This window comes from Dermacentor andersoni, chromosome 3, assembly GCF_023375885.2.
Source record: "Dermacentor andersoni chromosome 3, qqDerAnde1_hic_scaffold, whole genome shotgun sequence".
In the NCBI taxonomy this organism is placed as follows: domain Eukaryota; kingdom Metazoa; phylum Arthropoda; class Arachnida; order Ixodida; family Ixodidae; genus Dermacentor; species Dermacentor andersoni.
The window spans coordinates 21,015,393-21,042,058 of record NC_092816.1 but is presented as its reverse complement, the minus strand read 5'-3'; the positions used below and the strand labels follow the sequence as shown (position 1 = coordinate 21,042,058).

Sequence of the window (26,666 nt, the reverse complement as noted above, 5' to 3'; positions counted from 1 at the left end):
AACAAAGAAGCTTCCCTGACTTTTCTTTCCTTTTATTTATCGCGCTCTCTCTCTATTTTCGTCCCTGTCCTGGTGGCGTTTTATTCCTTGTGGCAGGATATGTACAGGCTGTTTTTTTAAGCTGCACCAAATTTTTTAGATTGCCTATGACAGATAGTACAATTCTAATTTTTGATCTAGATTACTCGACGGGGGGGGGGGCATTACTTCTACGAGAAATCAAAATGTTCAGTTGAATAATTAACGTAATTACGCTAATGAACGTTTTAATTAATTACTTTACGCCACATAGTTCAATCTACGAATTACAGCCGTTGAGCTCTCACGGTGTATCCACTTGGAACGAAATCTCTGGACCAGCACCAGTTCCCTAGATATTATTTTCAAACTGTCCGTCGAAATGCACGCGGGCAAGAAGCTGCTTTGTGTTTTTTGATGGAAGACCTGCAGGCGAAGGAACACAAAGGAAATCCGCGTAGCGTGTTTCACCGCGGCTCCAGTGAGGCCGGCAGCTGCACTCGGAAAAGGCCACGGCTCTTGACGGCAGGGAGCTGCGACGTCGTCTGCCGGCGACGTCAGATCACTTGGGAAGATGGCCGCCTTGTCTGTCGGCACTTCAAGGCACTAAGAGGGAAGCGGGGGTGAGTGGCCATTGTTCACGGTTCTCTCTGTACAATTCCACATCTTCGTGAAATCTGAAAGCAGCTGAAAACTGGCGGCGAATCAAAGATGGCGCAGCCCTCTGTTCCATAACGGCGTTGTGTGTGCGTTGGCGATTCGTTTAAGCACATCAAAACCTCGGCAGGTGAGAGCATTTCTCGCATTTCGGCGCCATCATAGGCAGCCTTCAATGAGACCGTCTGCCTGCCTAGCACGAAGCACCGGAACGCGTTTGGTGTTGAGTCAGTGTGGAGATCGAAAGGTTCTCAGCGGAAGTTAGGATATACGGCCGACTCAGTAAAAGCGAATATAGACGTTTTGAAGAAAAGGAACATTAATCAGGGCATTTCAGCGTTGAAAAAGATGTCAGCCAGACCAGCCAGAGATTTTCCGTGTAAACGCGGCGTTGTAAATACCATACTTTGTTGAGCACACATTGCTCGACAGGAGAATTGGTCATATACTATGCTAATTATAAATACATGTGCGTTAAATCAAAGACAGAAGAGCAAGGAGTCCGAAACATTGCTCTTGAAAACAAGTGTGTCGCTAACGATAACCTTTAGGTAAGTTCAGGGGGACGTTCACCGAGCTTCATGCCGATGTTCGTCACGTTAATGCTGCCGTGGCAGGCATCATAATCTTTCGGAGAAAGCAAAACAGGACGAAAACTGAACTTCTTTCCTTTTACTTGAGATCTACCTTTGTCTCATGGAGAGTGGGTCTCTATATACAAAAATCGGGGGTACGCATTGGCTCGTGCGTAGTTCTTTTCATTAGCGACATTTTTCTAGGTTATATTGATAGGCAATTAGAGGGCCACCTTGCTAAGCTTTCCAATAGGGTTTTTCGCTATGTTGACGATTTCGTTATATTTTTTACCGGTGACATTCACGCCGAGGGTGTTGATGAAATTTTAACGTTATTCAGGCAGCAGGGCATGGGCCTTGATTTTACTTTCGAAATCCCTAAGGACCATCAACTGCAGTTTCTATACCTGAGATTAATTTTTGGTAAAAATCATGTGTGCTGGAAATGTGATCCCAGGCCGGTTACGCCCATTTTGAACTGTAAATCCGGTCATTCTAAAGTAGTGAAGCGGGCTATAGCGAAGACTATCCTAAATGCTGCATTAAAGCAGTCGTGTTTTCATATGTCGAAGGCTGCTTTTTCTGGTCCGGTAAATCGTTTACTGGACGCTGGTTAACCCGAAGCGATTATTTCATCTGTGAGTGAAAATATGGTTCGCGGCGTCAAGAGCATAAATGACCGAGCTATTAAAACTAAATTAGAAGAAAAAAGAAAAAAACGCAGCAGTACCGTATGCACACAAGTTAGCGCATGTTAGTTAGGGTTAAGAACGTTGGTTCAAGGTACACCATTGATGTGTTCGCTTTTCTGCGTAGCATAGGATAGGTCGCATATGCCCGTTAGTTGATAGTTTGCTGATGGATAAGCAAGTGAAGAGAAAATGCACTGTCAAACATGTGAACAGGTACATCACTTGTGCTAAGCAGGTTGTGTATGCCATTCCATTATCTTATGGTAGAGAGTACGTGGGACAAACGAAGCGATGTGTGAATGTTCGACTTCGGGAGCATGAGCTATCTCTTCAAAGGGTTGCGCCACTTCATCTCCCGGAGCATTGCAAGTCGTGCGGCTGTCGCCCCGAATTAAAAAAAAAAATAAACTAGTGTCATTTTTAAACACGCAAGCCAATTGATCGGCGAGGCTCACAATATAATGATTAGGGCAAAGCGTCTATTAGCGAACCAACTTTCACTCTTCATGACAAGGAACTGTGTTACCTATGTCAGTTTTGATTATGCGTCAGTTTGTCACAGTTGTCTCGATACATCTCTGTGTCTCGTGCATGTCATGGTTATCAACTGGCACCTATATATATGTAAGACATATCTTCAATGAAATATCAGTTGAGAGTCAGCGCCGTGTCATCGTTTTATACCTTCTTTTGTCCTTCTCTTGTGTTGCGCTTTAACGGACCTTACTATGACGATGCAATATATGGGCATATACCGATAGTCGTAAGAGTTCTCCCAGTTCGCTGTGCTATAAACAAAATCAACATAAATATAGCACATGTTGCGGCTTTATTCAAATGAATGTGTTTCTGCGCTCTACACGGAATAAGGCAACACAAACGAAACGCTCATTTAGTGTTACTCCACCCACGATACCCGAAGCCGGAACAAGAGGCGCTCGTTTAAATGAGTTGACAAAAACAACGTTGCTGCTCTTGCTCAACTTTTTGTTTTAAAAAATATGTCAGTTATTATTTGTAAACATTTTCAGACTAGTGCTGCTTTCTCAACTGAGACATAACTATAGCCACAAAATCTGAGACGTCCAATGAGAGGGCCAAGATTAAGCAAAACCGGAAACTAGAAAAACAACGTGCGGCATGGCGGTGCACCAATGTTTGAAGTTGTACAAATTTTCACATTTTCATTTAATCCTAAAAATATGAATTTAGGCCACCTTATAGAAAACACAAAAGTACTGATACTCCTCACCTGTATGCTTTGCGGTGGACAAAGCAAACCTCAGAAGCAGGTCGACAAGATGGCTGCAAAGCAATGACATTCACCGGTCACGCGGTTGACTTAAAGTTCAAGATCAGTGAAGAGTCCACCTGTTCTCGAGAGCGGCTGGTCAACCTGAACTTCTGTGACGTGACCTTATGGCGCGACCACCGTACATATCGCGTCATACGATTGGCTGGTCGCTATTGTAGTCGCTTAAAATGTACAGTCGTGAAAGCGACGGTAAGCTGTTACAGCCGAAAGTGTCGATAATCTTGCACAGTGGCCTCGAACGTTTCCTCCTGTTTCACTCTCCAGGAAACGAATGATTAACGGAAAATGAAAACAATCGAATCAAAGGTGATTATCGCTTTATGGATTTTTGCCCTCGGGACGTCGCAAGTACTGGTCGAAGCAAGGCGTGCCCCCAAAGGTGAGCTCTCCGTTTGATTCCACTCTCGGCGAGCACGTAATGCATAAGCTGCTTCGCGTGGCTCGCGCTCTGGTCGGTTCTTGCTACCACTGGTGCAAAAGTTATTGCTCATGCAAATACAGATGCATACAAAATCACGATGCGCACGAGAACTCGCGCTAGGATGTAGTTCTTTTTCGTCTCCTTTGAACTTTAAGGGGTGGCTCGTCTCTAAAGGTCAAACCTTTAATATAGCTGTGCACAGATCCATTTCTATTTCTTATTCTTTTGGCTCGCAGAACTTCGGATAAATATTCTGCAGCCAAATGAAAAAGAAAGCAAACCGATATACATAGAAGACAAAAAGAAGTGAAGTTATTGTAACAGCTGCGACTATAACGATATTTGCCCGCCGACACTTCACGCCTATGTCGTTACAGAATTTATTTCAGGACACCCATGAAACCCGTCACGGAATATGTACCCCAACAGTAAATTTCTAGTTCTAACGTATTAGGAAGAAACAAATAAATTTCATCGTGCCGCTTCCATACTTCATGCAGGTTTCCATGATCATTACTTTCCCTCTTACCCCCACCCCCTCTAGAGTGCAAAAATACATTTTTGCATATACTTATTTTATCAAAATTAAATATCCCATCACTATTCTGCATTGTGCGAAGACTAACGTTATCCGTTGATGTTTACAATATATTTGATGTTTTATTCGTTTTGCGTATATTGCTGAGGAGGATGCATGAAATGTTGGCATACATTTTGGCGACTGTTTTATAACTTTTAGACGTTTAAATAACATATAAGTGCTGATATTACTAAAATTTATGAAGACTTAATGAAAGTTATATTACGATAATATTTGCTAGAAATTTGCAAGAAGTGCGTACAACGAACGCCATATTTGTCTTACGCATTACAAAGCCTTACGAACAGTTTCTTGTTTGCTTCGAACACTTTTGTTAAAAAAGAAACCACACAAGCTACTCGAATGACGTCACCAGAAAAAACTTATGTGCCCGGGCGTATATTAACTGCAAGAAAAACCAAAAGCAAGCAATTATTTCACATATAGTCTAATTACATTAATTACATTAAGTAATTTCTCAGTTACAAGCTTTACGGCACATATTTATATTGTAAAATTGAAGCAAATCGTCCGAAATGTCTAGTTTCCCCGTTTATTCAACATTTCTAAAGGTCCGTGTTAGCCAAATTATTTGGCTTCAAATTATTTGTTGAATTAACCTGATTATATGCGCATGCGCAGCACTGCGAAGCGCGGCTCGCGGCGCAGCACTGCTTTTGATGTAGCAGGGCGGCGTAAGATGGCGTCATGGGCTGCACGGCGCGATAAAGTGGTCCGTCTCGACCCCGCTGCTGACGGGACTATGCATCCAGTCGGGAAAGAGCGAGGAACAAGCTTTAATGAGATGCCGGAGATGTTAGCCTGGCGTTTCGCCTGACATGCTATTCCAGATGCTGGGGGATGATTATGATATATGCAGCGATAAACACTTAGCAGCACATACGGTATATACAATGTAGAGGGCTAATGGGAATAAGATTGGGGGAAAAGAGAAGTGCGGCCGCAGCTCATTTTACGTACGCCGCCCTGCTACGTCACAGGAGGGTTGCTCAGCGATATGTGGTTGCAGCCACCCCCGTGCGTAATCAGGTAAGTTCAACAACTTATTTGAGGCCCGTTATTTCGGCTAAACGTGGTCGTTTCGAAATGTTTTGAACTAGACTTTTTGTGACGATACCCTTCAACTTTCCACTATAAACACGTGACGCAAAATTTGTAAATAAGAATTTCATTATTGTAATTTGTTTTATTAGTGAAGCGATTGCTGTATTATCTTTGGCGACGTGATTCGAATAGGCTTTGTGGAATTTTTTTAAGTGTTCGAAGTAAAAAAAGAAACGCACCCGGTATAACAGCTATGGATAAGAATAATGGAACCTTTCAGAGCAGTAAGCAAACCTATAATAATGCTTCGATTTTTAAGGGCTTTCCTTTATCGTAAAAATATATTGCCAAGGCGCATCTCTTCTATGGAAGCATTTATTCATTGACACATGCGAGAGCAACGCAGCGGGGAAGTGTGAGACAGCTTCTTCACAAACGCATGACCACACGAAGCTACTGTGTTGGTGTGCCCGGTTGATGTGCTTTTATTACACGCTTCTTTTTTACAGTACCCTCCATTCGAACAAAAATGTTCTTCAAGAACGTTGCGAATCGCGCTTTGAGGTACATTCCTCTACAAGTGAAGAAAACTTCACCGTAGAGGTGAAGAAAAAAATTCACCAACCTTTGGGATTGGATTTTTCACCTAATTGTCCCACGCCTTCGTGAGCTCACCACGGCATAACAAGAGCCAACATACCTATTCACGCACGCAGAAAGTCATTGTCACTGTGTGAATATGTGGAATAGAAAGTCGTATTAACTTAGACTGCACCACGAAAAGAAAATTCATGTTTATTTTGCTTCACCTTTTTCAGCAATGCACACCGCACACCTTAAGGACAGTAAAAAGACTAAAACCTCGTATTCTTCCAATGTCTGCAAAACAAAAGCCTGCGAACACAGGGGTGAGCTTGCGTGATAACCTCTCTATCTCTTTCTCGTGGTATTTTTATTTGATTTCTGGTGACTTAACGCAACGCGTGTCGTTGAATGCTTTTTTTTTTTTTGTCGTTCTTCGTTTGGGTGCGTAGGCTGTCAAAAAACTGTAGATGAAGGTTCTGTAAGATCACGTCTAGCTCCACCAAGCGAAAGCTAAGGGTATATGTCAAGGTTCGAATTTATAAACATATTTCTATTTCGAGAACACTACTTGGCCGTATAGCAAATCCCAGCTTGGACAATTTGAAGTACTTGCTGTGGCCAAGAAAAGTAAAAGAACGCGAAAAAGCACCTAATAGCATTTATAGTATTAAAGCGCCTAATAGCATTTATATAGCACTTTCATATATTATATGCAAAGGAGAACGGGGCAAACAATGAGGACAACGCTCCAAATGACCTTGTGTTTGTCGCCCTTCAGCTAGCACTATCGATTTACATGTTTTCTAGTTAACAGCGTCGCTTCAGCCTGTCCAGATAAAGAGTCAGTGGACCACTCCTCATTACAAACCCTTCTGGTGCGTCGTCATTACGTCACATTGTTTCATGGTGTAGGCCTCAAATATAGCACAGAAGCATCAAAAGCAAAAACCACAATTTCGAAGTCAAGATGTATAAGTTAATACAGAAAAAAGTGAACCGCACTTCGAATACGCCAATTAGCTGTTGACGCTCAACTAAGCTGCAGGAACTGAAAGAGCATAGCATGATTCTAGTTAACAATATTTTTATTTTATTTAATTTTAGACTATACATCATGACTCATGGCTCTCTTAGATGTGTATGTTTGTGCGAGTAATGTCGCTTATTCGCTTAATACATTTTTAGGCCACCAAGGTCCTCGCGGCGGAGCAAAAAAAATATGGGAAAGTTTTCAGAACTTCGGAGCTAAAGATGGCCGCAACACACAAGAATGTATTGTTTCACTTCCGCCATTGCAATTTATAACATAAGTTTATTCATTTATATGTGATAGCATAACACTATTCCACGCGCACTATGTTTTCTCGATAAGCGAAACTGAAACTCAAGTTTTTTTTTTTTTTAGTTGCCTGATTTGCTAGGTCAGCTCTAAAATTCCGGGAAGTGGCTCACAGATAGTTCTAGCGTTTATTTTTCTTCTTTTAAATTCTTCAAGCGTTATACAGATGGCCGCAGCGGTTGCCAGAGAGAGTTATTTGTGCATTACGGATATCCAGGCAGGTCGTCGCGATAAATTAACTTCTATTGCTCCTCTTCAGCTGTCATGTATAGTCAATGGCAAAAGTTCCAGGAGGGCTGATACGATGCCTCTTTCTTGCCGTTCTGATCGAGACCTCCTTGCGCATCCTACATGCAGCCAAATACATCACGGCTGCCCTAAACAAGGACTACAAACCGTGCGATAGTTTCTACGACCACGTTTGCAGCAACTGGATGTTCTACAACCCGATTCCTGACGACAAGAGCACCGCCAGCGTCCTGGAAGGACTCGACGACAAGTTGACGGAAGACCTCAAAGGCAAGTTGCCGTCTGACGCAATTTTTTCCCTTGTGAACCACGCTTGAAAGATCACAGAACAGAGGAGCGGGATTATCTGCTAAAGTCAAATATCAAGTGAAATATTAAGTCAAGCTAAATTGATAAATTGATGATCGAAAAGGTCTAAGGCATCAATGGTATCGAGAAACGCAATTTAGTAAGCGAGAAATTGAGGTAAATGTAGGACCCGACTTGAGACTCTACCGGGATATTCTAGTGCTCGTAGAGTCTTATCAGTGGTAGAGTCTTACCAGGATGGTGTCATTGCTACTCAACCACTGAACATAAGAAAGATAATTGCACTGCATTATAAGACGGAATAAAATGCTACTTGTCCAGTTCTATTTTATTCTTAGGAAAAAGAACTCATTGACGTTGCCCTTAACAACGACGCGGATGGTAAAGAGGCCTCGTTCGTTCGACCCAGCACCGCCCGCCCACAGGCTTTGGTGGTCTCGGTATTGCGTAGTGCTGCGCTGGTTGTTCTGGTTCGTGAAGCTCATACTAACTCCAAGAAGCAGAAAATGCCACGTCCATGTGATATCTCGGGATGCTATCGACGCTGTCATGGCTAGATTTCTGACAGCGCTATTGCGTTTTACGCAAAGCACACACGCGCGCGCGCGCGCCCACACGCACACACACACACGCACAAACACACAAACACACACACACGCACACGCGCACACACACACACACACACACACACACACACACACACATTGCAAAAACCGTAGCACCGGCTCTCTTGTGCCATTGGCCTCACCAACGGCAGCAAAGGTGACGCAACCACCTCGTTTATGGCGAGCGATTCGAATTGCTCTAGAGTACTTGTCAAAGATTTGGGTAAGATTACTCGCACTCTCCGAACAGGAGGGGATGGGGCGACAGAAAACCCACCCCGCATGCATTTATGGATGGTTCGACTGCTGACCGGCGATAAGGTCCACGCCTGATCGACCGTAGACCAGAGGCATGGGATGGGAGGCGACGTAAACACATACGCTCAATTTAATCAAATAAAATCATGCCGGAGACATGATGAAAAAAGAATAGGCAAACTGCAAGCAGATGGGTGCAAAGCTTCGCGGAAGGCGTGCGGGTCACACACAACACACTCTGACGCGACGCGCGACACAAAGCCCACCAGTGGAAATTTACAACACTCGCGAAATAATAAAACAAATACCCGACAGAAATGAAAAATACACGTCACAATAAACGTGGCAAACACTACACTAACAGAACATACAAAAATGAGCACGCAATGAACAAGTAAATGAAAGATGAAACGCGATGTAAAAAAGGGGGTCCGGCGGAAAGTTCTGAAAGCAGGTTGAAACACCAGGCATATCTGTGGCGTGCTCGCGGAGATTCCGCGATCTGAAGAAGCGTCGGGCTGCTGGTACCTCGCTGCCGAAGATCTTGACGGGCTTGCACCGCCTGTCGATCTACCGGCGAAGACTTCGGCCTGGGGGTTTCACCCTGCCGACCACATCTTTAGCTGTTTCTGGATTGGTGTTCTAGCAGTCCGCGTTGCCCTAATATATGCCTCTTGTGGCCCTTTAAGTATGAAGTTAGGGTGCGTGCTACTAAGTGTGGCGGTTGGCTAAGTAAAAGGCTAGGACACAACGCGTAGCCGTTCTGGCTACGTGTGGCCGATGGACCAGCTTAAGCTCGATATGTTTAGATCGCGGCAGAATGTGAGCAATATGCTTGACGCTAACTCCTGTGCACCGGTTTACTGATTCTTGCAATTCATAAATCAACAGGAATATTTGAGAATACAACGTACAAGATGGAAGACCAAAACGCAACTGACAAAGTCCTAGGCTCTTACAAGAACTGCATGAACACATGTAAGTCAGACTCACCTCAACATCGTGTTGATCAAGTTGGCGCTGACAGATTCCAGCTTGCAGCGTTGACGCGCTTATTCTCAGAAGAAGGCTTTCTATCCGTGTGTGAATATCCAAAGTGTGTTTGCAACTAACGTGTTCTATTCACTAATTATTGCAGCCATTTGAACATATTTACAACGTTAGATTATAGTTAAATTCATTATTTTGTGTAGTCAATAGTTTTCACTGTCTGAGGGGATGAATTAAGCTTATGAGGATATGAAGACGCCACTGTATATATATATATATATATATATATATAGCGATCATGACTTGTATAATGGTAGTGGGTACCACTACAATGTTGTTTTTTCGTTATCGCTTTCACAATCACATGACATCTCCTGCCTCAACATTAAGCGACAGCCTTTGCATATCGAGCTTCAACTGCACCCGAAGAAACAAAACATTTTCGCCTTCTTTTGACCGGTTAATACTGTTGTGTGGCAATAACATCCTTATCTGAGACATGAATGCACCTCCGAACCAAAGAGAGGGTCTTGAAATTTTGCTACCGTGTGTACATTGTCGTGATTGTTTTTGTAGCCACGATTCCCTAGCTCCTGCTGTAAATATCGTCCTTTACTTGTCTGCCTTCTCCAAGCGATTCCCGAGGCCACCCAGTTCTACGCCTTGATAGACGTGCTGAAGCGGGTCGGCGGAGAGTACTGGCCCGTCTGGCCGCCGCCAAAGTCACGAGAGGTTCTGCCCACGTGGGACCAGCTCTACACCAAGATTCACAACGAGTTTGCCGTCAACTTGCTCTTCATTGTAGGAGTAAACAAGGACCCCAAGAACGTATCCAACAAAATCATCAGCGTAAGGCTCCAAATTGCCCTCCTTTCTATAGTATCTCGTACTACGCAGTAGGCAGAAAGATAGCCCCTAAAGGAGCTCAAAAATTCCCAAAGAACGATAGTAACATTAAACATCTTTACGAACTCACTGCGAGTGCAATTTCAGTTTTAAACTAAGCCGCGCCACTAAACAGGCTCTTCTTTCAGATAGAGCGGCCATCAGCTGGTTCCGATCTGTACTTGTTCAATAAACGAAGCGTGGGAAAAAAGAAGAAGCCAATAGGTGCGAGAGACTTGGCTTATCTCACGCTGATGGCGTCGTGCATTAAGGCCTTTAACCCAAAGCTACCATACAAGAAGGTCAAAGAGGTAATACTGGACATTCTGTGGTTCGAGTCCAACATGACCAAGGTGAGATCTTCGGGCATGGCATTGCTGTTCCTGCATGCTTTTTTTTTTTGTTAGAATCACCATGGAACATAGCTTGAGAGTGCCGTAGTTAGGTACCTCGTACATGGCTATGGCAACCCACACTTCGTCTTGTTTCCACCCTGTCATAGATGTATTAACATTAGCCGAAAGATCTCTTTCTTCCAAAATATCAGCATGTGGCACTATCACGTCTGGTTTTTTAGTTTATTTTTTTACATGCCGTGTATCTTATGACTTACGGTCTTAACTGAGGATAATTTCTCTGACGATATGTACAAAAAGTTGCGAATGGCTGTTCAATATTATATTAACAGAGATTAACTTCGGAAACTGCGACATCGGAGTTTGGTATGTGACTATACTAAAGTGCCAATCAAGTTTACAAATAAATGGGCAGGATTTGTCTTTAACGAATGTACTCAACAAACAATTGTCAGGCATTCTATGTATGGCTCAATCACGCTTTGCTTCGTGTGAAGGTTTTGCAATTTATTAAGGTACATATATCAGATGCTGAGAGACGAAAACACTTATTGAGCCAGCATCCAAGAGGCAACTGAAATTTACTGAATATTCCGAATACAGACAGCACGTTCTTTTTGTACTCCAACGACAATCGTTTATACAGTGAACTCTCACTTGAGTGAACTTGAAGGGACCGAAAAAGATAGTTCACTTAACTGAAAGTTCACTAAACTGAATAGTACTTCATAAAATATTTTATGGTAAGCAACATTGTAAAGCAATTATTCCAGTCAAAACATTTACCCAGGACGAGTACTAGACACCAAACTGCAGTGACAGAAAGGTTCTCAAGGTACATAAATGTGCCTGACTTTTTTCGCGTACATGCCGATAGACGTCGTTTGTATCTTCAACTGCGTGTGCACCTGTCATAGTAGTTCGCTTTGCACAATGCTTTGAGTCGGTGACCCATTTGTGTAGTTTAACTTGAGCGCCTGGACTTGTTTAAAGCAGAGTTCTGTTGATAGGATGCTCTTCCTACATATCTCGTTACAGATACTGGAAGCGGCAGAAAACAAAACAGGAAGCGATCTTAACTTTTTCAGAATGACCATTGCAGATCTAAGAAACGTCTCTGAACATGTAAGTTTATTCTTAATTTATAAGTTAAACACTACGTAGAAAGAGCGCTACCTTAAGTATTGTCGTCGTCTTCGCTGTAATGTCACGTTAGTATAGCTGATATCATCACCCCAGTTTTTATGATGTGCAGCCAAAAAGACTTGTAGTATGCACCTGTCGCTTCAGTTGAGGAAAACGATTGAGCTCGTTTTAATGCGAAACCATTATAGGCCCGATGGAGCGAAAATCCGTCGTAGTCAGCGTGACCGAATGATGGTACCAAAAATAGCCCACAGCGAAAAGAGTAGAAACACGTCAAAACATGCTCGGATTGACGTCAAATTTCTCAACAAGGTTCCTGTAAACAAAAGAAAATTGACTACATTGAAAATAAAATTTGGTACATTTCGGTATGCGTTGAAATGTAACCCGGGCCTCCAGGGCGTGAGACGATCGAGCACGCTTCCCCGACGCCACGCCTGCTCCACGGTTTTGACTGAGCAATGGTGGGCCTAGTGCGTGCGTCATTCCACATGTTACGTAGCAACCATCTGCACTAAACACTAAACGTGTGGCTTATTGCGTGCGTCGTTCGACACGTGACGGCGCAGCCAATGGGGAGGAGGTGGCGCAGCGTCATGAGTGTACAAAATCAGTGGGTTCATGACGTTCCGAGGTCCACAAACGGTATAATGTTTTCGCATTCCCACACGTACGCAGTTTTAAGTGTCTCTGCCGAGTTTTCTTTCTTCTTTTACCTTGTTGAATACAGTAGGCGATTTGGTTTCCGTCAACTTGGTATGCGGATTCGACTAAATAAAGAATAATAAAGATGTGCCAAAGCAGCTTGGTAAATTTTTAGCGCTAGACTGGGCGTCATTGCACACGTATATGTCGGGATGGCAGGGCGAACTAACGACTCGTGAAATGAAGCGCGCATGGGGAATGGAAACCGTAAGCAGAATATTAATCTTCAGGCGAACCGTCTTGAAAATACCTTCAGGCAAGTATTAGTATTCACACTACATTATACACAAACAAAATGTGCAAAATGATTATGCAGTAAAGCTTGTAGGTGCGCGAGAACGCATTTCGAATGGTACTCAACAGAGAGGAACTCACCATATAGTTTCACGAACTGTAGGGAATCGTGGTGTTCGTTCCCAAATTCGTGAGAAATGACTCAGGTCAAGCACATTAAACAACCTGCCTATATACATACACACAACCCTTTTCATCATTTTCGAAAAAGGCATAACTTCAAAGTATCAACATCAAAAAGAAAGAAAGGCGTGCCGTGAGTGGATTCCAGGTCTCTTTATAGGAGCTACTGAATAAAACCGCGCAGTATTGCGGAAAAACTGTGGCATTACAATTTGCTTTACTGTCCACCCCGACGACACGCTTATCATAAGAACAGCCTCGCGCAAATATGCAGCCGCAGTGCTTGACTATCGCGCCTACGACTGCATGACCATTAGAATCGTGTGTGAGAAATTGTTTCACATTCCTGATTGCAAAGCTCAATTGTGATAATCACGGTCATATACTCCCCATAGGTGAACTGGCTGCAGATGCTGCAACGTCTCTTTGATAGCGTGAACGTGACACTGACACCGGAAGAGCCGGTAGTGCTCAATGAACTGTACTACTTCAGAACCCTTGTTGACTACATAATGAAGAACACATCCAGGTAGGAGGAAAATGATGCCAGCAATTCGAAATTTACTTTCCCTTTTACAGGGGCACAGAAGCAGAAATTTGTAGCATATAACCGCTTTTTCATTGGAAAAATAAAAATATTCGTCTAGAAACATATACGGAATTCCTTTGACATTAAAGAAAAGGCATATTTTCAGCCTATTTTAGAAGTTTATGTAATATTTATGTTCAATTATTTGTCCATTCAATTTATAGTTTATTCATGTACACATAGTTCTGAGTATGTAAATCTTCTACTTGCTCACCATTTCCGTATTCATCTTGCAAGTGTCCCTACATTTGGAATAGGTTCGACTTCGTATTCTCCATTGGTTTCTTTGCTTCAACACTTATGCGCATATCTTATGAAATCTCTTGTCGTGTGTGTACGTGTGTGCGTTGTGAGTTGTGCGTGCTGCGCCTGGTGTGTGTGTGTGTGTGTGTGTGTGTGTGTGTGTGTGTGTGTGTGTGTGTGTGTGTGTGTGTGTGTGTGTGTGTGTGTGTGTGTGTGTGTGCTTATTGCGTGTCTATTTCTGTGTGTGTGTGCGTTATGCAAGTTTTGTGTGTGTGTTGTGTGTGCGCTTGTCGTGTGTGCTTGCGGTGTGAGTTGTGCGCGCTGCGCGTGTGTTGTGCGAGTTGTGTGTGTGTGTGTGTGTGTGATTGCGTGTGTGCGTTGTGCAATTTGGATTTGTGTGTGTTGTGCGTGTTGTACGTGTTGTGTGTGTGTGCTTGTTGTGTGTCTGTTTGCGTGTGTGTGTGGGTGCGTTGTGCAAGTTGTCTGTGCGCGCTTGTGGTGTATGTGTGTTTGTATGTTTGCGTGCGTGCTTGCGTATGTGTGAGGTGCGCTTTTATATTGGCGCATTTTTGCATAACACCCCCTGAAATGGGACCTTTAAGGAAAAAAACTGAACTGAAACGAACTAATCAAATGACAATAAAAATTTGAGGAAAATCCGCGGCAACGAAAGCTCGCAATATATACAATATCATCGCATAAATCCAACCAAATTATTTGAATGTGTGTTCTATCTTCCTGCTTTTGATTGCGCCGCAGATGTTTTTGTCAAGTCATAAATCTCTCAAATAAGCATTCCCGCGCTTACCTGTTAGCGCGTCTAATGCTCCGCCTAGACAGCCCCCCAGCTCTGCGGTTGCAGGTGTTTCAAATTCTGCCTTTCATCAAACGAAAGTATTCGGCAGATATTCGCAAGGAGGAGGAAGGTGGGCGAAGGTGAATTAAAAGCACCACGTAGAAATGTGTTTTTTTGTTGTTGTTGTTGTTCTGTTGAATGACAATGTTAATTCCCTGAAGTCTGTCCCAGATCTCCCCCTCCTCCTCTCCCCAGAAAAAAAGAGCGTGTTTTAAAAGTTGGCTTACAGTGCTACACTTTTGTAGGTTTGAAAAAAATTCGTATTGAGCCACAATCATCGTTGTTTATAATTGTCCGTCTAAATTACGGCGAAATTAATTAGTAAATCTGTGATTAACCGCAGAGGAAAGCTGTTGAAGATTTTCGGGGTTCTGTATTGCCCCACAACTACGACTTATAATTGCCTTTCTCGTCCTCTCTGTTTCTGCAGGAGAAAACCGGAAGCTCACCGGGGTATCCGCTTGTAAACAGCAATAGGGTGCATAGAATGTTGACAAGCGTATTTCATGCGAAATTCTAAGGAGATGGACTCGGAGGTTGGGGGCGATGACAACAGATCGGTAAAATGCTATCGCAGTTTCGGTGCACTCGAGACGTTCATTTGTTTGCCTCGCTTGGTGCTCTCTCTTCAAATAGCGCCCTGTACATAAAATTTCCGAGTAAATCGCCAACTGTGCGTAGAGGAGCAGCGCGTAGGACATGATGGTACTCTGCTCTGTTGCTGAGAAATAATTATTGTCTGCTTCGTCATCATCATCGTCGTTGTCATCATCCCGTCATCATGTCATTTTATATTCAGGACAGGACGAAGGCCCCTCCCACGTAAATTGCTGTCCCTGCTCTAGCATCAGCCGAACCGATTCAAAATCTACAAGTTTACTAGCCTCACAACCCCACCCAATCCTCTGACTTAGTTAATATGACAGATCGACTTTTATCTACCCTGTACTTTACATGGCCTGCCCAACTCCTTTAGTTCAAGACACTATTTTCCGCCTGCTTTCGCTCTGTAATTCATATTAACGCCATGCTAACGCCTTTCTCTAACCCCTTCCGTTCCGCGCAGACATACGACTTACAACTACATGATATGGCGCCTTATCAGAAACTTTGGGCCCATGGCGCTGCCAAAGATGCGGCAGCTCTCCTTCAAGATTACCCAGGTCGAGCGCGGCGTAAAGAGAGACATTCCTCTGTCGACGAGATGCGTCTACTACATCAGCGACGTCATGGACTTTCCAGCTGGGAGGCTTTACGTCGAGCGATACTTCAGCAAAGAGGCAAAGAAGGACGTGAGTCGTTTTACCTGCCCTTGAAGATATCCACTGGTGCTACAGTGCAACAATGGGTGTGTCCGGGCTAGTTGCATTGGTATACATTGCAAGCAGTAAAGCGAACCGCGGTGAGTCGAATTGATTTAGGAGGAACGTTAAGTGCAGCAGCGGCGATGCGTCGCCGGAGCCTTTCTCTAGATTGCTTGCGCATATCCTTGCCGCATTTTTCACCCGATATGGTCGAGGCTGTACTCAACGAACCTCGTGGTAGCGCAGGGTTTCGGAATTACATCTGTCAGAGAGAGACAGAGAAAGTGCTTTATTGAAAACCAGGGTGGTTAGCCCTTTGTATATTCACCTACATGGTATACTCTGCAGGGAATGGCAGGTAAGGGAAGAGAGCAAACAAGTATATTTCCCAGAATAAGGAGAAAAATGTGACGTCAATATTTTTTACATAAACAATAAGCAGAGGCGAGACAGGTTTTCGCAGAACGGAGGCCGCATTTTCTAATTACTCATCTAATACATTCTTTTCACAACAACACTTCGTAGTTGGATTTAACGTGTCTCGGACGCAACCGTGTGGCGTTATCCTTATAGATAAGAGCGCTCAGTGATGGGCGTGATGAGAAAAGGATAAAAGAAGAACGACACAAAATTAAGACTCTGGAACCGCATTCGCAATACAGCCCTTGCTTAAAGGGTCTCCTTTATCGCCGGCGTTTGGGAGCCCGCCACTCATAGAGCTGCGCGATAACGAGACTATCGGCGCTGCGATGGACTAATTGCAAGCGGCATAATTCGCGCCCAGGTGCATCAGCGACATGAGGTGATCGATAGTAGTTTCACGCGTTCTTACTGTATAGACACCGCAAAGCGCCTTTCGAGAGCGGTAATTCCAGCAGCTTCATTGTACAATGCGGAAAGGACCGGACGAAAGCGGACGACAAAACAGCAATAGAATGAAACAACATAAACGCGACACAAATACAAAGAGGGCACGACGCAACAGCGCCGCGTTTCGTCCCCTTTTTGCCATCATCCCGTTCTTTCCGCTTTATATGTACACGGATTTACACCATTCCAACGTATCCGAAGTGCTTATCCTTGCAAACTGAGCGAAGAATAAAGAGAACGGAGGGCCTCGCTTTTCGTCTACAAGCACAACCACATGCTGATATACCGAGGACCGCTATGGCGCTGGGTCGTTGAGCACCAACTCGCGGTTTCGAACACGTGCCGCCACGGCCGCGTTGCGATGAGGTGAAATTACAAAACGCTCGAGTGCTTAGATTGTTTAGGTGGACAAAACTAATCCAGAGTCCCCCATTACGGCGAGTCTTACAATCAAATTGTCGTTCCGGCAGGTAGTACCCCAGAATATATATATATATATATATATATATATATATATATATATATATATATATATATATATATATATATATATATATATATATATATATATATATATATTTAAAGCATCAAGAGCCCAGTTGGCTGTTCCTTATAACTTCACCTAATACGTTACGCCTCCAATTGGATGTCCAACATCCGCCGCTATGGCCGTGATAGGTGCTGGCTAGCACTGCCAGGGCTCGCGTACAAGCTTGCGAATGTCCAAAGAGGTGGGACGGGATGATGGCCACTGCGTTAGCTCATGTGGTAGAGCATCGCACACGTAATGCATGACAGGCGATCAGCCAGGCTAACATCTCCAGCCTGTCATTAAAGTTTGTATCTCTCTGTCTATCGCAATGCGGAACATGTAAGTGCAGCTAGCACTTGTGACAAATTGTTTTCGTGCACTTCCGTGGTCGTTTTCCTCATTATTTATAAATTTCAATTAAAGAAATTTGTCAATTTCTTCCTCGCTTTTCTCGGCTTATTGTCAACTGGCTTCATGCGGTTGTAACCCTTGTGAACCATATTTCAAGCGTTGACTCCACATCATCTAAACAGAGAAAATAAGATCAGATTACTTGCATCATTGACATTTTGCTATAGTATCCTACGCTGTAAACCAATTCACACCTTTAATGCTTTTTAATGGTGCAAAATGATCTATGTGACTCACACCCTGGCACGGGTTATGGTGTAAGGGTGGGAATTATGGACAGTAAAGCACCATTAAGTGTGCAAATCGGTTTACAGTGCAGAGGCGCATGAAAGTCGTATCGGCACTACATGAGCGCAAACGTACTTACATGTTATTGCAGCCAAATTCTTCAGCACGTAAGTGCAATAAATTCGCTTATTGCAGTTCGCGATGAGGCTATGCGGTGAAATATGGTACCACTTCAATCTTCTGTATACATTACAAACTTCGAAATAATATATAGTTCTTTTGTGGGCTAAAAAAACTTTTCCTTTTCCCAGATTCTTAATCTCGTCAACGAACTGAAAGAAGCATTCGGTAAAAGCATCAGGAGAACTAAATGGATGGACGGATCTACAAAAACACATGCTCTTAAAAAAGCAAGTATACATCTACACACTTGACGATACTAACTGTTTGTGTGAGCGTTTCGAGAAGCGCTCAGCCTGATTTCTCAGTGATACATGTCTTTCAACTATTCTTGCCTGCTCCAGCTGGAAACCATGGTCACGCACGTTGGATACTCGGATGACCTTCTCAACGACACCTACCTAAACAACATGTTCAAAGAGGTCCGCACATTACGGTTGTATATGGCAATCCGGCCTATTGAAAATTAAAGCCGTGCGCGCGTGTGCGCGTGTACGTGCGCGTGTGCGCGTGTGTGTGTGTGTGTGTGTTTGTGTGTGTGTGTGTGTGTGTATGTGTGTGTGTGTGTGCGTGCGTGTGTGTGTGTGTGTGTGTGTGTGCGTGCGTGCGTGCGTGCGTGCGTTATTGCGCGTGCGTGCTTGTTATTGTTTAGGTATTGTATGCAAAGCACGACGTTGTCGCGAATACCAAATGAAATTAGGTGCCCGGGAAAAACACACCCAGCTAGATTACTTGAACATATAGCGGCAGTCTCAAATGACATAGAACCACCGACTGTCAGAAAGTCCTGAAGTTCTAGGCTTCTAAAAAAATATTGCCGAAGCATTACTGCAGCAGGCATTAAAGCATGTAGATCACGCTTCGTGTGGCCTACATACAGGGTGTCTGAGCGAATACTTTCAAAATATCTTTAATATTTACCTATGGCAGATAGCACATTTCTAGTCCATGAGCTGGTCTACTCGAAAAGGCGGACATTATTTGAACAAAATTCAAATGCATAATCGAATATTTAACAAACATTTGTAAGTTTTTAGCTAATGACCTTATGGCCCATTTTGCTATTTAGAAGTTCTAGCGGGGGAGACTGCAAGTTATATCCACTTGAAAAGAATTTTGTAGATGACACCATTTACGAGATATGAGCCGTCAAACTTCTGGTAAAAATTCACTGTCGTTCCGCTTACCTTTTAACAAAACGTCGAGTTATGCATTGAAGCACAATATTAACAGGAAGGCCAATGTATTTCTCCGCAATGTTCAGGAATTCATACTTCGAAACTGGCGTCATCCAGTGAATTCGTTCCAAGTGGATCCGCCTTGCGAACTCCCCGGCTAGAATTTGTAAATTGCAATATGTTCCATGAGGTAATTAGTTAAAAATTTCATTAATGATTTTTGTTAATTAGTCAATCATGCATTTCAATTTTTTGTGCAAGTAATGTCGGCCTCTTCGAGTAGACCAGCTCACGGATAGAATTGTGCTATCTGCCACAGGCAATTAAAAAAAAATTCGGTAATGTTTGCTGAAACACCCAGTATTTAGCCTCCAATAACCACATTATGCATATGTACATTTCTTGCGAGCGAATATTGAACGCGGACACAAACCTTAGAAATTCGTGCTTCAAAGCTTTTGTCTTACCTGAACATCCGTGTTACATGTATGTCTCCTAACATGAAAAAGCATGATCATACTATAACAATTTCCAGCAATCTCCTACACTGCGCGCAAGACCCACACCAACGTGTGTTTTTTTTTTGTGTGTGTATTTCAGGTCATTGATGCCAAGCCGGGGCAGCCCTTCATTCTCAATTACGTTTCATTTCGAAAACAATGGGCCAAGATAAACTTGATGACACTGCACAAGCCTTACAGCAGAGAAGAGTATGTATTACCTCTATAAGCGACGAACCCTACAAATCTCTTCACTAGAATGCCTGGAACGCGCGTTTGCGAGACACATACAATGACTAACAAGCCCGGTAGGCTCTGTAGGTCCTCTAAATTATCTATAATGCTTTCTTTTTAATTATCTGGAGCTATTTGTAAGCGCATAAAAGATAACTGACAGAATAGTCATAAGCGGCTTTGTATAGTAGTGTTGCAGGCTTCAAACCAAGTTTTTGAGCATTATGCTCTTGGGGACACGCTACTAAGAAACGAATCAAACGCCGTAGCAACTTAGCCACTGCGTCTGTTTTGTGCTAACCAAGTCAGCTGGCACAAACTCATTTTATTGCACATGCAGCACCACCTAACGCACCACCCATACGGTGGGACGCAGACTCAGTAGTACACCAATGCATTAACATAAAAGGAAAAAACCTTCATCAAATATATTTTAAAATTGACTTCAAACAACTTCAAAACCTTGCAGCTAGGTCCGTTCACCCTTCCTATTCTTACGACACAAGTGTGTCATATTTGACTTATCACTTCTTTCTTATCGTCATCGTATTGCTAGCCTCTGTTTCTTCTTTAATAAAATTTCTTCAGCTCACTGCATCAGACACCTCACATTGTACGTTACACGCGCACATCATAGCGCATCGGCCATCCACTTCAAGTTTCACGGCCATGTTCCCAAACTACCAGCCTTACTTTTCTTGCGGGCCACATCAGAGTGGAACGGCCTTCACCACCAAGTTGCATCTATAAGTTGTCCATCGACGCTTTTGCAAAGGCTAACAGAACGTGTATTTTAATAAAACAGCAACATCTGACCCCGCCCTTTATGTAATACCTCTAACATAGGGGTCTTCAAGGAAATAAACTGAACTGAACTGAAATGAAAAGAGGACAATAGACGTTCTTTTCAATTCAATGCTGGTCGCCGGACTTTTGAACAATAATGTGTCTTAATTATTATTTTCATTGCTGCAACACGTTTAAAGTACAGTTCGTTGCTCCTTTTTCCTTCAGGTGGTCGTCAGGCCCTGCTGTTGTGAACGCTTATTATTACCCGCTGGTCAATGGTATAAGTAAGTTGATCAGTATTTCTAGATTACAAACTCATGCACGTGTTCTTGAACGTTTGCTGTTCGCATATTATCTGTCTTCTGTCCAGTGTAAAGGTTCAAACGTGCCTTAGAAGGTTTAACACTAGTTATGGCGATATCATACAACAAAGTCTATATGAGTGGCGCCGCAGGGGAGGCCTCCGGAGTAAATTTGACGAGCTCTACGTCTCTAAAGTGTGCGAAAATATAAATGAATGGGTGATTTAGCGTTCCGTCAATGTGGCCATAACGCCTCTGGCGCTGGAAGCCCAACCCACAACCTCGTTGCTCAGCGCACACTGTGTCCATTTGTTTCACAATGCCGGAAAACACTGTCCCCTGCAACATGGTATTATAAAATGTTCCTCCGCCGCCTTATTTCAGCTTTCCCTGCCGGAATTTTGCGACCACCAGTGTTCGAGTACGGGGTTCCCATGTATGTGCAAAATTTCTGTTGGCTTTTGTTTTGTTTTTTTGTTTTGTTTTTCATATGGAGGCAGCGTTCAGTTGATAAAAAAAACAACACAAAGGCGTTCACATTTAGTGTTGCGTGCTTTCCTTTCTCAGGTATATAAACATGGGAGGAATCGGAGCCGTTATTGGACACGAAGTCACGCACGCGTTCGACAACACCGGTGAGTCTTTGTGCAGTTGTCTTTACGGTACGGGTCGATAAATTGCTTCTTACTGCTTGCCTGGTTGCTGTCGCTGACGTTAGTTAAACGCGCAGAAAAGGAGCTATATGCCGCTTTTGCTACGAAAGGGTCAGCACCAGTATACAAAGGGTACATCCTGATCTGTTCATCTACCTTATAGTAGCTGTGAACTTTCAAAAGGTTAACTTAAAGCTGTAGATCAATAAAAAACGAAGAAACGTATTCATATTGGTTACGACATTCAGATATTATAGAGCAAAATAAGGGTCGACATTCCGCGTCTGATTAATGGAATCTCACTCTTATACTTCCAACTTGACTATATTCTTTTCTTATGCAATCGAACTGTCAATGAATGTTACTTTCCAGAGCTGGAAAAGTAAGCTCACTGTATTTGATCGTAGAAAGCAATCCAAATTACATAGTGCTTGCTGGGGAGATTGGAATCATCATTTCCTGGTAAAGAACGCGAGCCCTATTGGAAAGTTAGACCAACTAAATAGCAGGTGGTAACGCTGTCACAGATGACTGTCTGAAACCTTTTCATGACCGTGGTTTCAACGGCAAACATTTATCTTAAGCAAGCTCATCGAATGCCAGCTTAAAAAGAGAAAACTAGACACGGTAGAGCAAAGTGATTATTATTGACGGACATGACTGTCAAAAGGTGAACGCTTAATGCCGCAGTTCGTGACAAAGACAGGTTAAAAACAAATTGGACATTGGAATCACCAAGAAATTTTCTTGTTCGGCTTATAATTGAGTAATTTTACTGAATGAATTGAAGAATATGCTATACTCTGCGCTTGAATTCTTATACGAAAGCTCGCGCGTATGTGCACTCTATGTACACTTCAGGAAGCCAGTTCGACAGTGACGGTAACATGAGAAACTGGTGGACGAACAAGACCAGAGAAAAATTCCTGGAAAAGACGAAGTGCTTCAACGAGCAATACGGCAACATTACAGACGAGAGACTCAAAGTAAAGGTGAATACATTTTACTTCAGCTGCTTCAGCAACTATGAAGCAAGTGTTTTACGTACGGCAGATACATTAGAAGTAATACTTTTCTGTGTGGGATCAGGCACGGCTAGAATCGGTAATTTCCTTTTTTTTAGCAAATCCTTTCTTGACACAGCTTTTTGCAGACCTAACAGTGCTTTCCGCAGATAATGAAGCAACTTTTTCTTTCCATGCAATTATCATGCAGGCACAACTTTACGCACCTCGAATACGTCGACTTTGGCTTTTTAGGAGAGTTGCGCGTGCGAAAAACGCGAATAAAGAGAGTACAAGCTCATGGAGTAGCGGTACACCAAGAAGATCACGTTTAAGATTCGGCCAACAAGCATCTAGCCACCTCGCAACATGCGAATACCGAAACAAGCGCTGAGAAGTATACACTCTATATTTAGACCCTCAAGGGTGCTGGGTTGTAACATGGCTAACACCTTTACTCTAAGGGCTGTAAAAGATGTCCTCGTTCACAAAGGCCCTTTCAAACTGCACCAGCGATGAGAGAAATCATAGTTGAACGCTGTGTATTAATTCTGACCACCTAGTGAGTATCGAAATATCTGACTCGCGAGTTTGACAGAGGATAGTTATTATTTCGTGTAACATTCGCGTTGTCTGTCGTCGCTGCTATCACCGGGTTTACTTGCCAAAAAAGATGCCAAAAAAATAACACTTCATTCGTTCTTATCAACGATTCGATCTGACCCCTTAACGGTGAGAGTGTTAGTCACGACGGAAAGCAAACACTCTTGATATATCCGAGAAACGGTGCTCTTTTTTTACGTTATACTTTGCCTTTCTACATCAAAAGCGAGCCACACATGGGTTAACACCCAAAAATATTTAGTGTGTGGCTGTCTCCTCCTCCTTAGTAATGCCCCTGTGCGTGCTTATGAAGAAAGAGACAGTTTGTAAAGTAACGCTAAATAGACTACTTGAACACTCTGTTTGACTTTCTATTTATTAAAGAGAGAAAGGCTTACATCGTCATGGTTTTACAATGAGCCGGATACTCTCTTCTTCTTCCCAGCTTGACGGCAAGAGAACCGTGGGAGAAAACACGGCGGACAATGGAGGAATCCATCAAGCATACCACGTAAGTGTGGTTTAGTTAAGTTTAAGAGAGGACACGATTATTTGTACGAGTGTTCAACTACGTAAAAAAGTAATAGCGAAGGCTTCGGACTCATGAATAAGGCACACGCAAACGGAACGCTTACGGCTCAAATAATTAATTAATTAAAAAGCTGAAAACAAAAAACAGCTTTGATTAAGTTATGCTGTTTTATTTCTGTACGCAGCTGTCGTATCTCTCTCTCAGTAGTTATTAGCGAGTACATTCGTTTTTCACGTTCGGCTGTGCACCAACTTCCGTTCAACTTTAAGCTCGAGAGCGAAATATTGGCCGCGTTTTTGCTGCAGCTATACAATCACCGAATCACTAATAAGACAAAAATACATTCGTCCTTTCTTGGAAACGTACGTAAAAAGAACACAATAGAACCTTGTAGAGCTTTTCGTATAGAAGTAAGCACTTTCTGGAATAAGAGCTAGTATAGGTCTTATTTACAAAACTACGTTAATAACAACACTGTCACACTTGACGCAGCAGGCATCTACACTAAGGAGCAATTTGTCCACGAGCTGGTGTTATATAACACCGGCAAACACAATTTCTGGTTCTCGCTTCTTTCTTCTTTCTTTTTCGTTAACATGACAAAGGTAGCAAATGACCACCGTTATTGACGAGATACCACACGTGCAAGAGTCACTGGGGGTCTAGTACAAGTAAATTGGCTGTACCGAATATATGCGAGTGCTCACTAAAACGTGCATCGGAGTTTTCACATTGCAGGCCTACCGAGCTTGGGCAAAGAAGCACAAAGTGAAATCCTTGCCTGGACTCCAGAACTTCACGGCCGACCAGATGTTTTTTATCTCGGTGGCCCTGGTAAGGCTATTTTTTTTATTGTTTGTTTCACGGATTCTCTCCGTGTAGGGGGCAGAGGTAAAGGCAAAATGCCTGACAGAGCCTCTGCGCCCCTACAGTTCAAGGCAGCATGACATATCATTCACATACATATTTGTCGAACCTATCTTTAACACACAGCACACAGCAACGAAAAATTCATTATTCAGAACACATGTCTCCAAAGCATTACTTTTGCTTCAACGGAATAGATTTCGAAAAAGCAGAAGATACATATGCAATAAGTATTATATAACAATAAAATTGGTTTACACCAGAAGTCAACAAAGAAAAAAAACACCATAGAATCACTTGCTCGAAAATAACTAGCACATACAGTAAGTAGATCAGTACATTGAAACATTTCAGAAAAAAAAAGACGAAGGTTTAGACTGATACACAATGTAAATGCCGAAACAATGGCAAACATGATTTACAAGCGCTGAGAAAAATCTAACATAACTGAGCTTACATGTGTTATCAGGGATGAGCACAAGTTACTCAAAATGAAAATGCAATGTCACTGCCCACTAATAGGTTTTTACAGTCATTTTTGAAGCTGTGGAAGGATTGTGTGTATTGTACGTTAAAGTGATCACTGTTTAATATATTAATCGTTTGATAATTAAATGTTTGCTTTCCGTAATTAGTTCTTGTGGCGGGCTTTACATAGTGTGGTTTACGTATTGGGTATGAGGTGCAACTGTCGACAGGTATTGTGTGCAGCCTATATTTATATATCCACTGGAGTAGTTTGAAATAATAAACTTGATCTGCTTTAAGCATGCTATATTTAATGAAGAGCGGTTTTGTTCGGAGTCCTCGTTTGTCACCCACATAGTTTTCACACATTCTCAATATTTTCTTTTGTACAATGATTAGTTTGTTGTAGTTTAAAGCTGTCGTATTTCCCCAGACTAAAATGCCATAACTGAGTTTTGAATAGAAAAGTGAGTAATATAATGTTTGTTTCAACCAGGTATGTAGTATATTTTGTATTTTATACATGCAGCCAGTAACTCGAGATAGCTCACTTTTTAATTTGTCAACATGAGTATTCCAAGTAAGGTCCTCTGTAAACCATACGTCCAAGAACTTTTGCTCTGTAACTTGTTCCAGTAACGTGTCCTCAAAGTGCAGATGAACACAATAGGGGTCTCTTTTATTTGCTGGCATAAAAATTATATATTTGGTTTTGCTTGTGTTTAAACTTAGCCGGTTGCTTTTAAGCCACCTGGAGAGGTGTAAGAGGTAACTGTTAGCTGATGATTCTATGACCTCTTTTGTAGTGCCAGTAAAGAAGATATTAGTGTCGTCAGCATACATTATTATTTCAGGGGAGTTTGGTATGGACGTTATATCATTTATGTATGCAAGAAATAAGAGGGGTCCTAAGATTGATCCTTGAGGAACGCCACATTCGACTTTCAATTTTTGTGATACCAGATTGTCGACGCATACATACTGATACCGATTTGAGAGATATGATGTAATTAAATTCTGTGCTACTCCTCGAACACCATACGCAGCAAGCTTCTTTAGAAGAATATCGTGCTGCACAGTGTCAAATGCTTTTTTTAAATCCAAGAAAATCCCCAGAGTGAGCAGTTTGTTCTCAATATTTTCAATTATTTTGTCC

General features: G+C 42.7%; 1 protein-coding gene across 3 annotated transcripts in view; it reads left to right on the top strand.

Annotated features, from left to right (window-relative positions):
- Positions 1–500: 500 nt before the first annotated feature.
- The window catches only part of LOC126519205 (neprilysin-21-like), a 34,355-nt gene continuing 8,189 nt past the window's right edge, over positions 501–26,666 (top strand). The window contains exons 1-19 of one of the 3 annotated variants that reach the window (XM_050168826.3): positions 501–641; positions 3,522–3,636; positions 6,142–6,231; positions 7,605–7,766; positions 9,560–9,646; positions 10,293–10,507; positions 10,693–10,896; positions 11,938–12,024; positions 13,563–13,696; positions 15,922–16,147; positions 18,512–18,610; positions 18,725–18,802; positions 20,159–20,268; positions 21,307–21,365; positions 21,768–21,819; positions 21,951–22,018; positions 22,898–23,028; positions 24,089–24,154; positions 24,914–25,009. In XM_050168826.3, coding sequence (XP_050024783.2) covers positions 3,543–3,636; positions 6,142–6,231; positions 7,605–7,766; positions 9,560–9,646; positions 10,293–10,507; positions 10,693–10,896; positions 11,938–12,024; positions 13,563–13,696; positions 15,922–16,147; positions 18,512–18,610; positions 18,725–18,802; positions 20,159–20,268; positions 21,307–21,365; positions 21,768–21,819; positions 21,951–22,018; positions 22,898–23,028; positions 24,089–24,154; positions 24,914–25,009 — 2,058 coding nt within the window. In that variant the 5' untranslated portion in view covers positions 501–641; positions 3,522–3,542. Of the gene's footprint in view, positions 642–687; positions 806–3,521; positions 3,637–6,141; positions 6,232–7,604; positions 7,767–9,559; positions 9,647–10,292; positions 10,508–10,692; positions 10,897–11,937; positions 12,025–13,562; positions 13,697–15,921; positions 16,148–18,511; positions 18,611–18,724; positions 18,803–20,158; positions 20,269–21,306; positions 21,366–21,767; positions 21,820–21,950; positions 22,019–22,897; positions 23,029–24,088; positions 24,155–24,913; positions 25,010–26,666 lie in introns of those variants that run through there. The other 2 variants (XM_050168833.3, XM_055065467.2) reach the window with 2 other exon arrangements.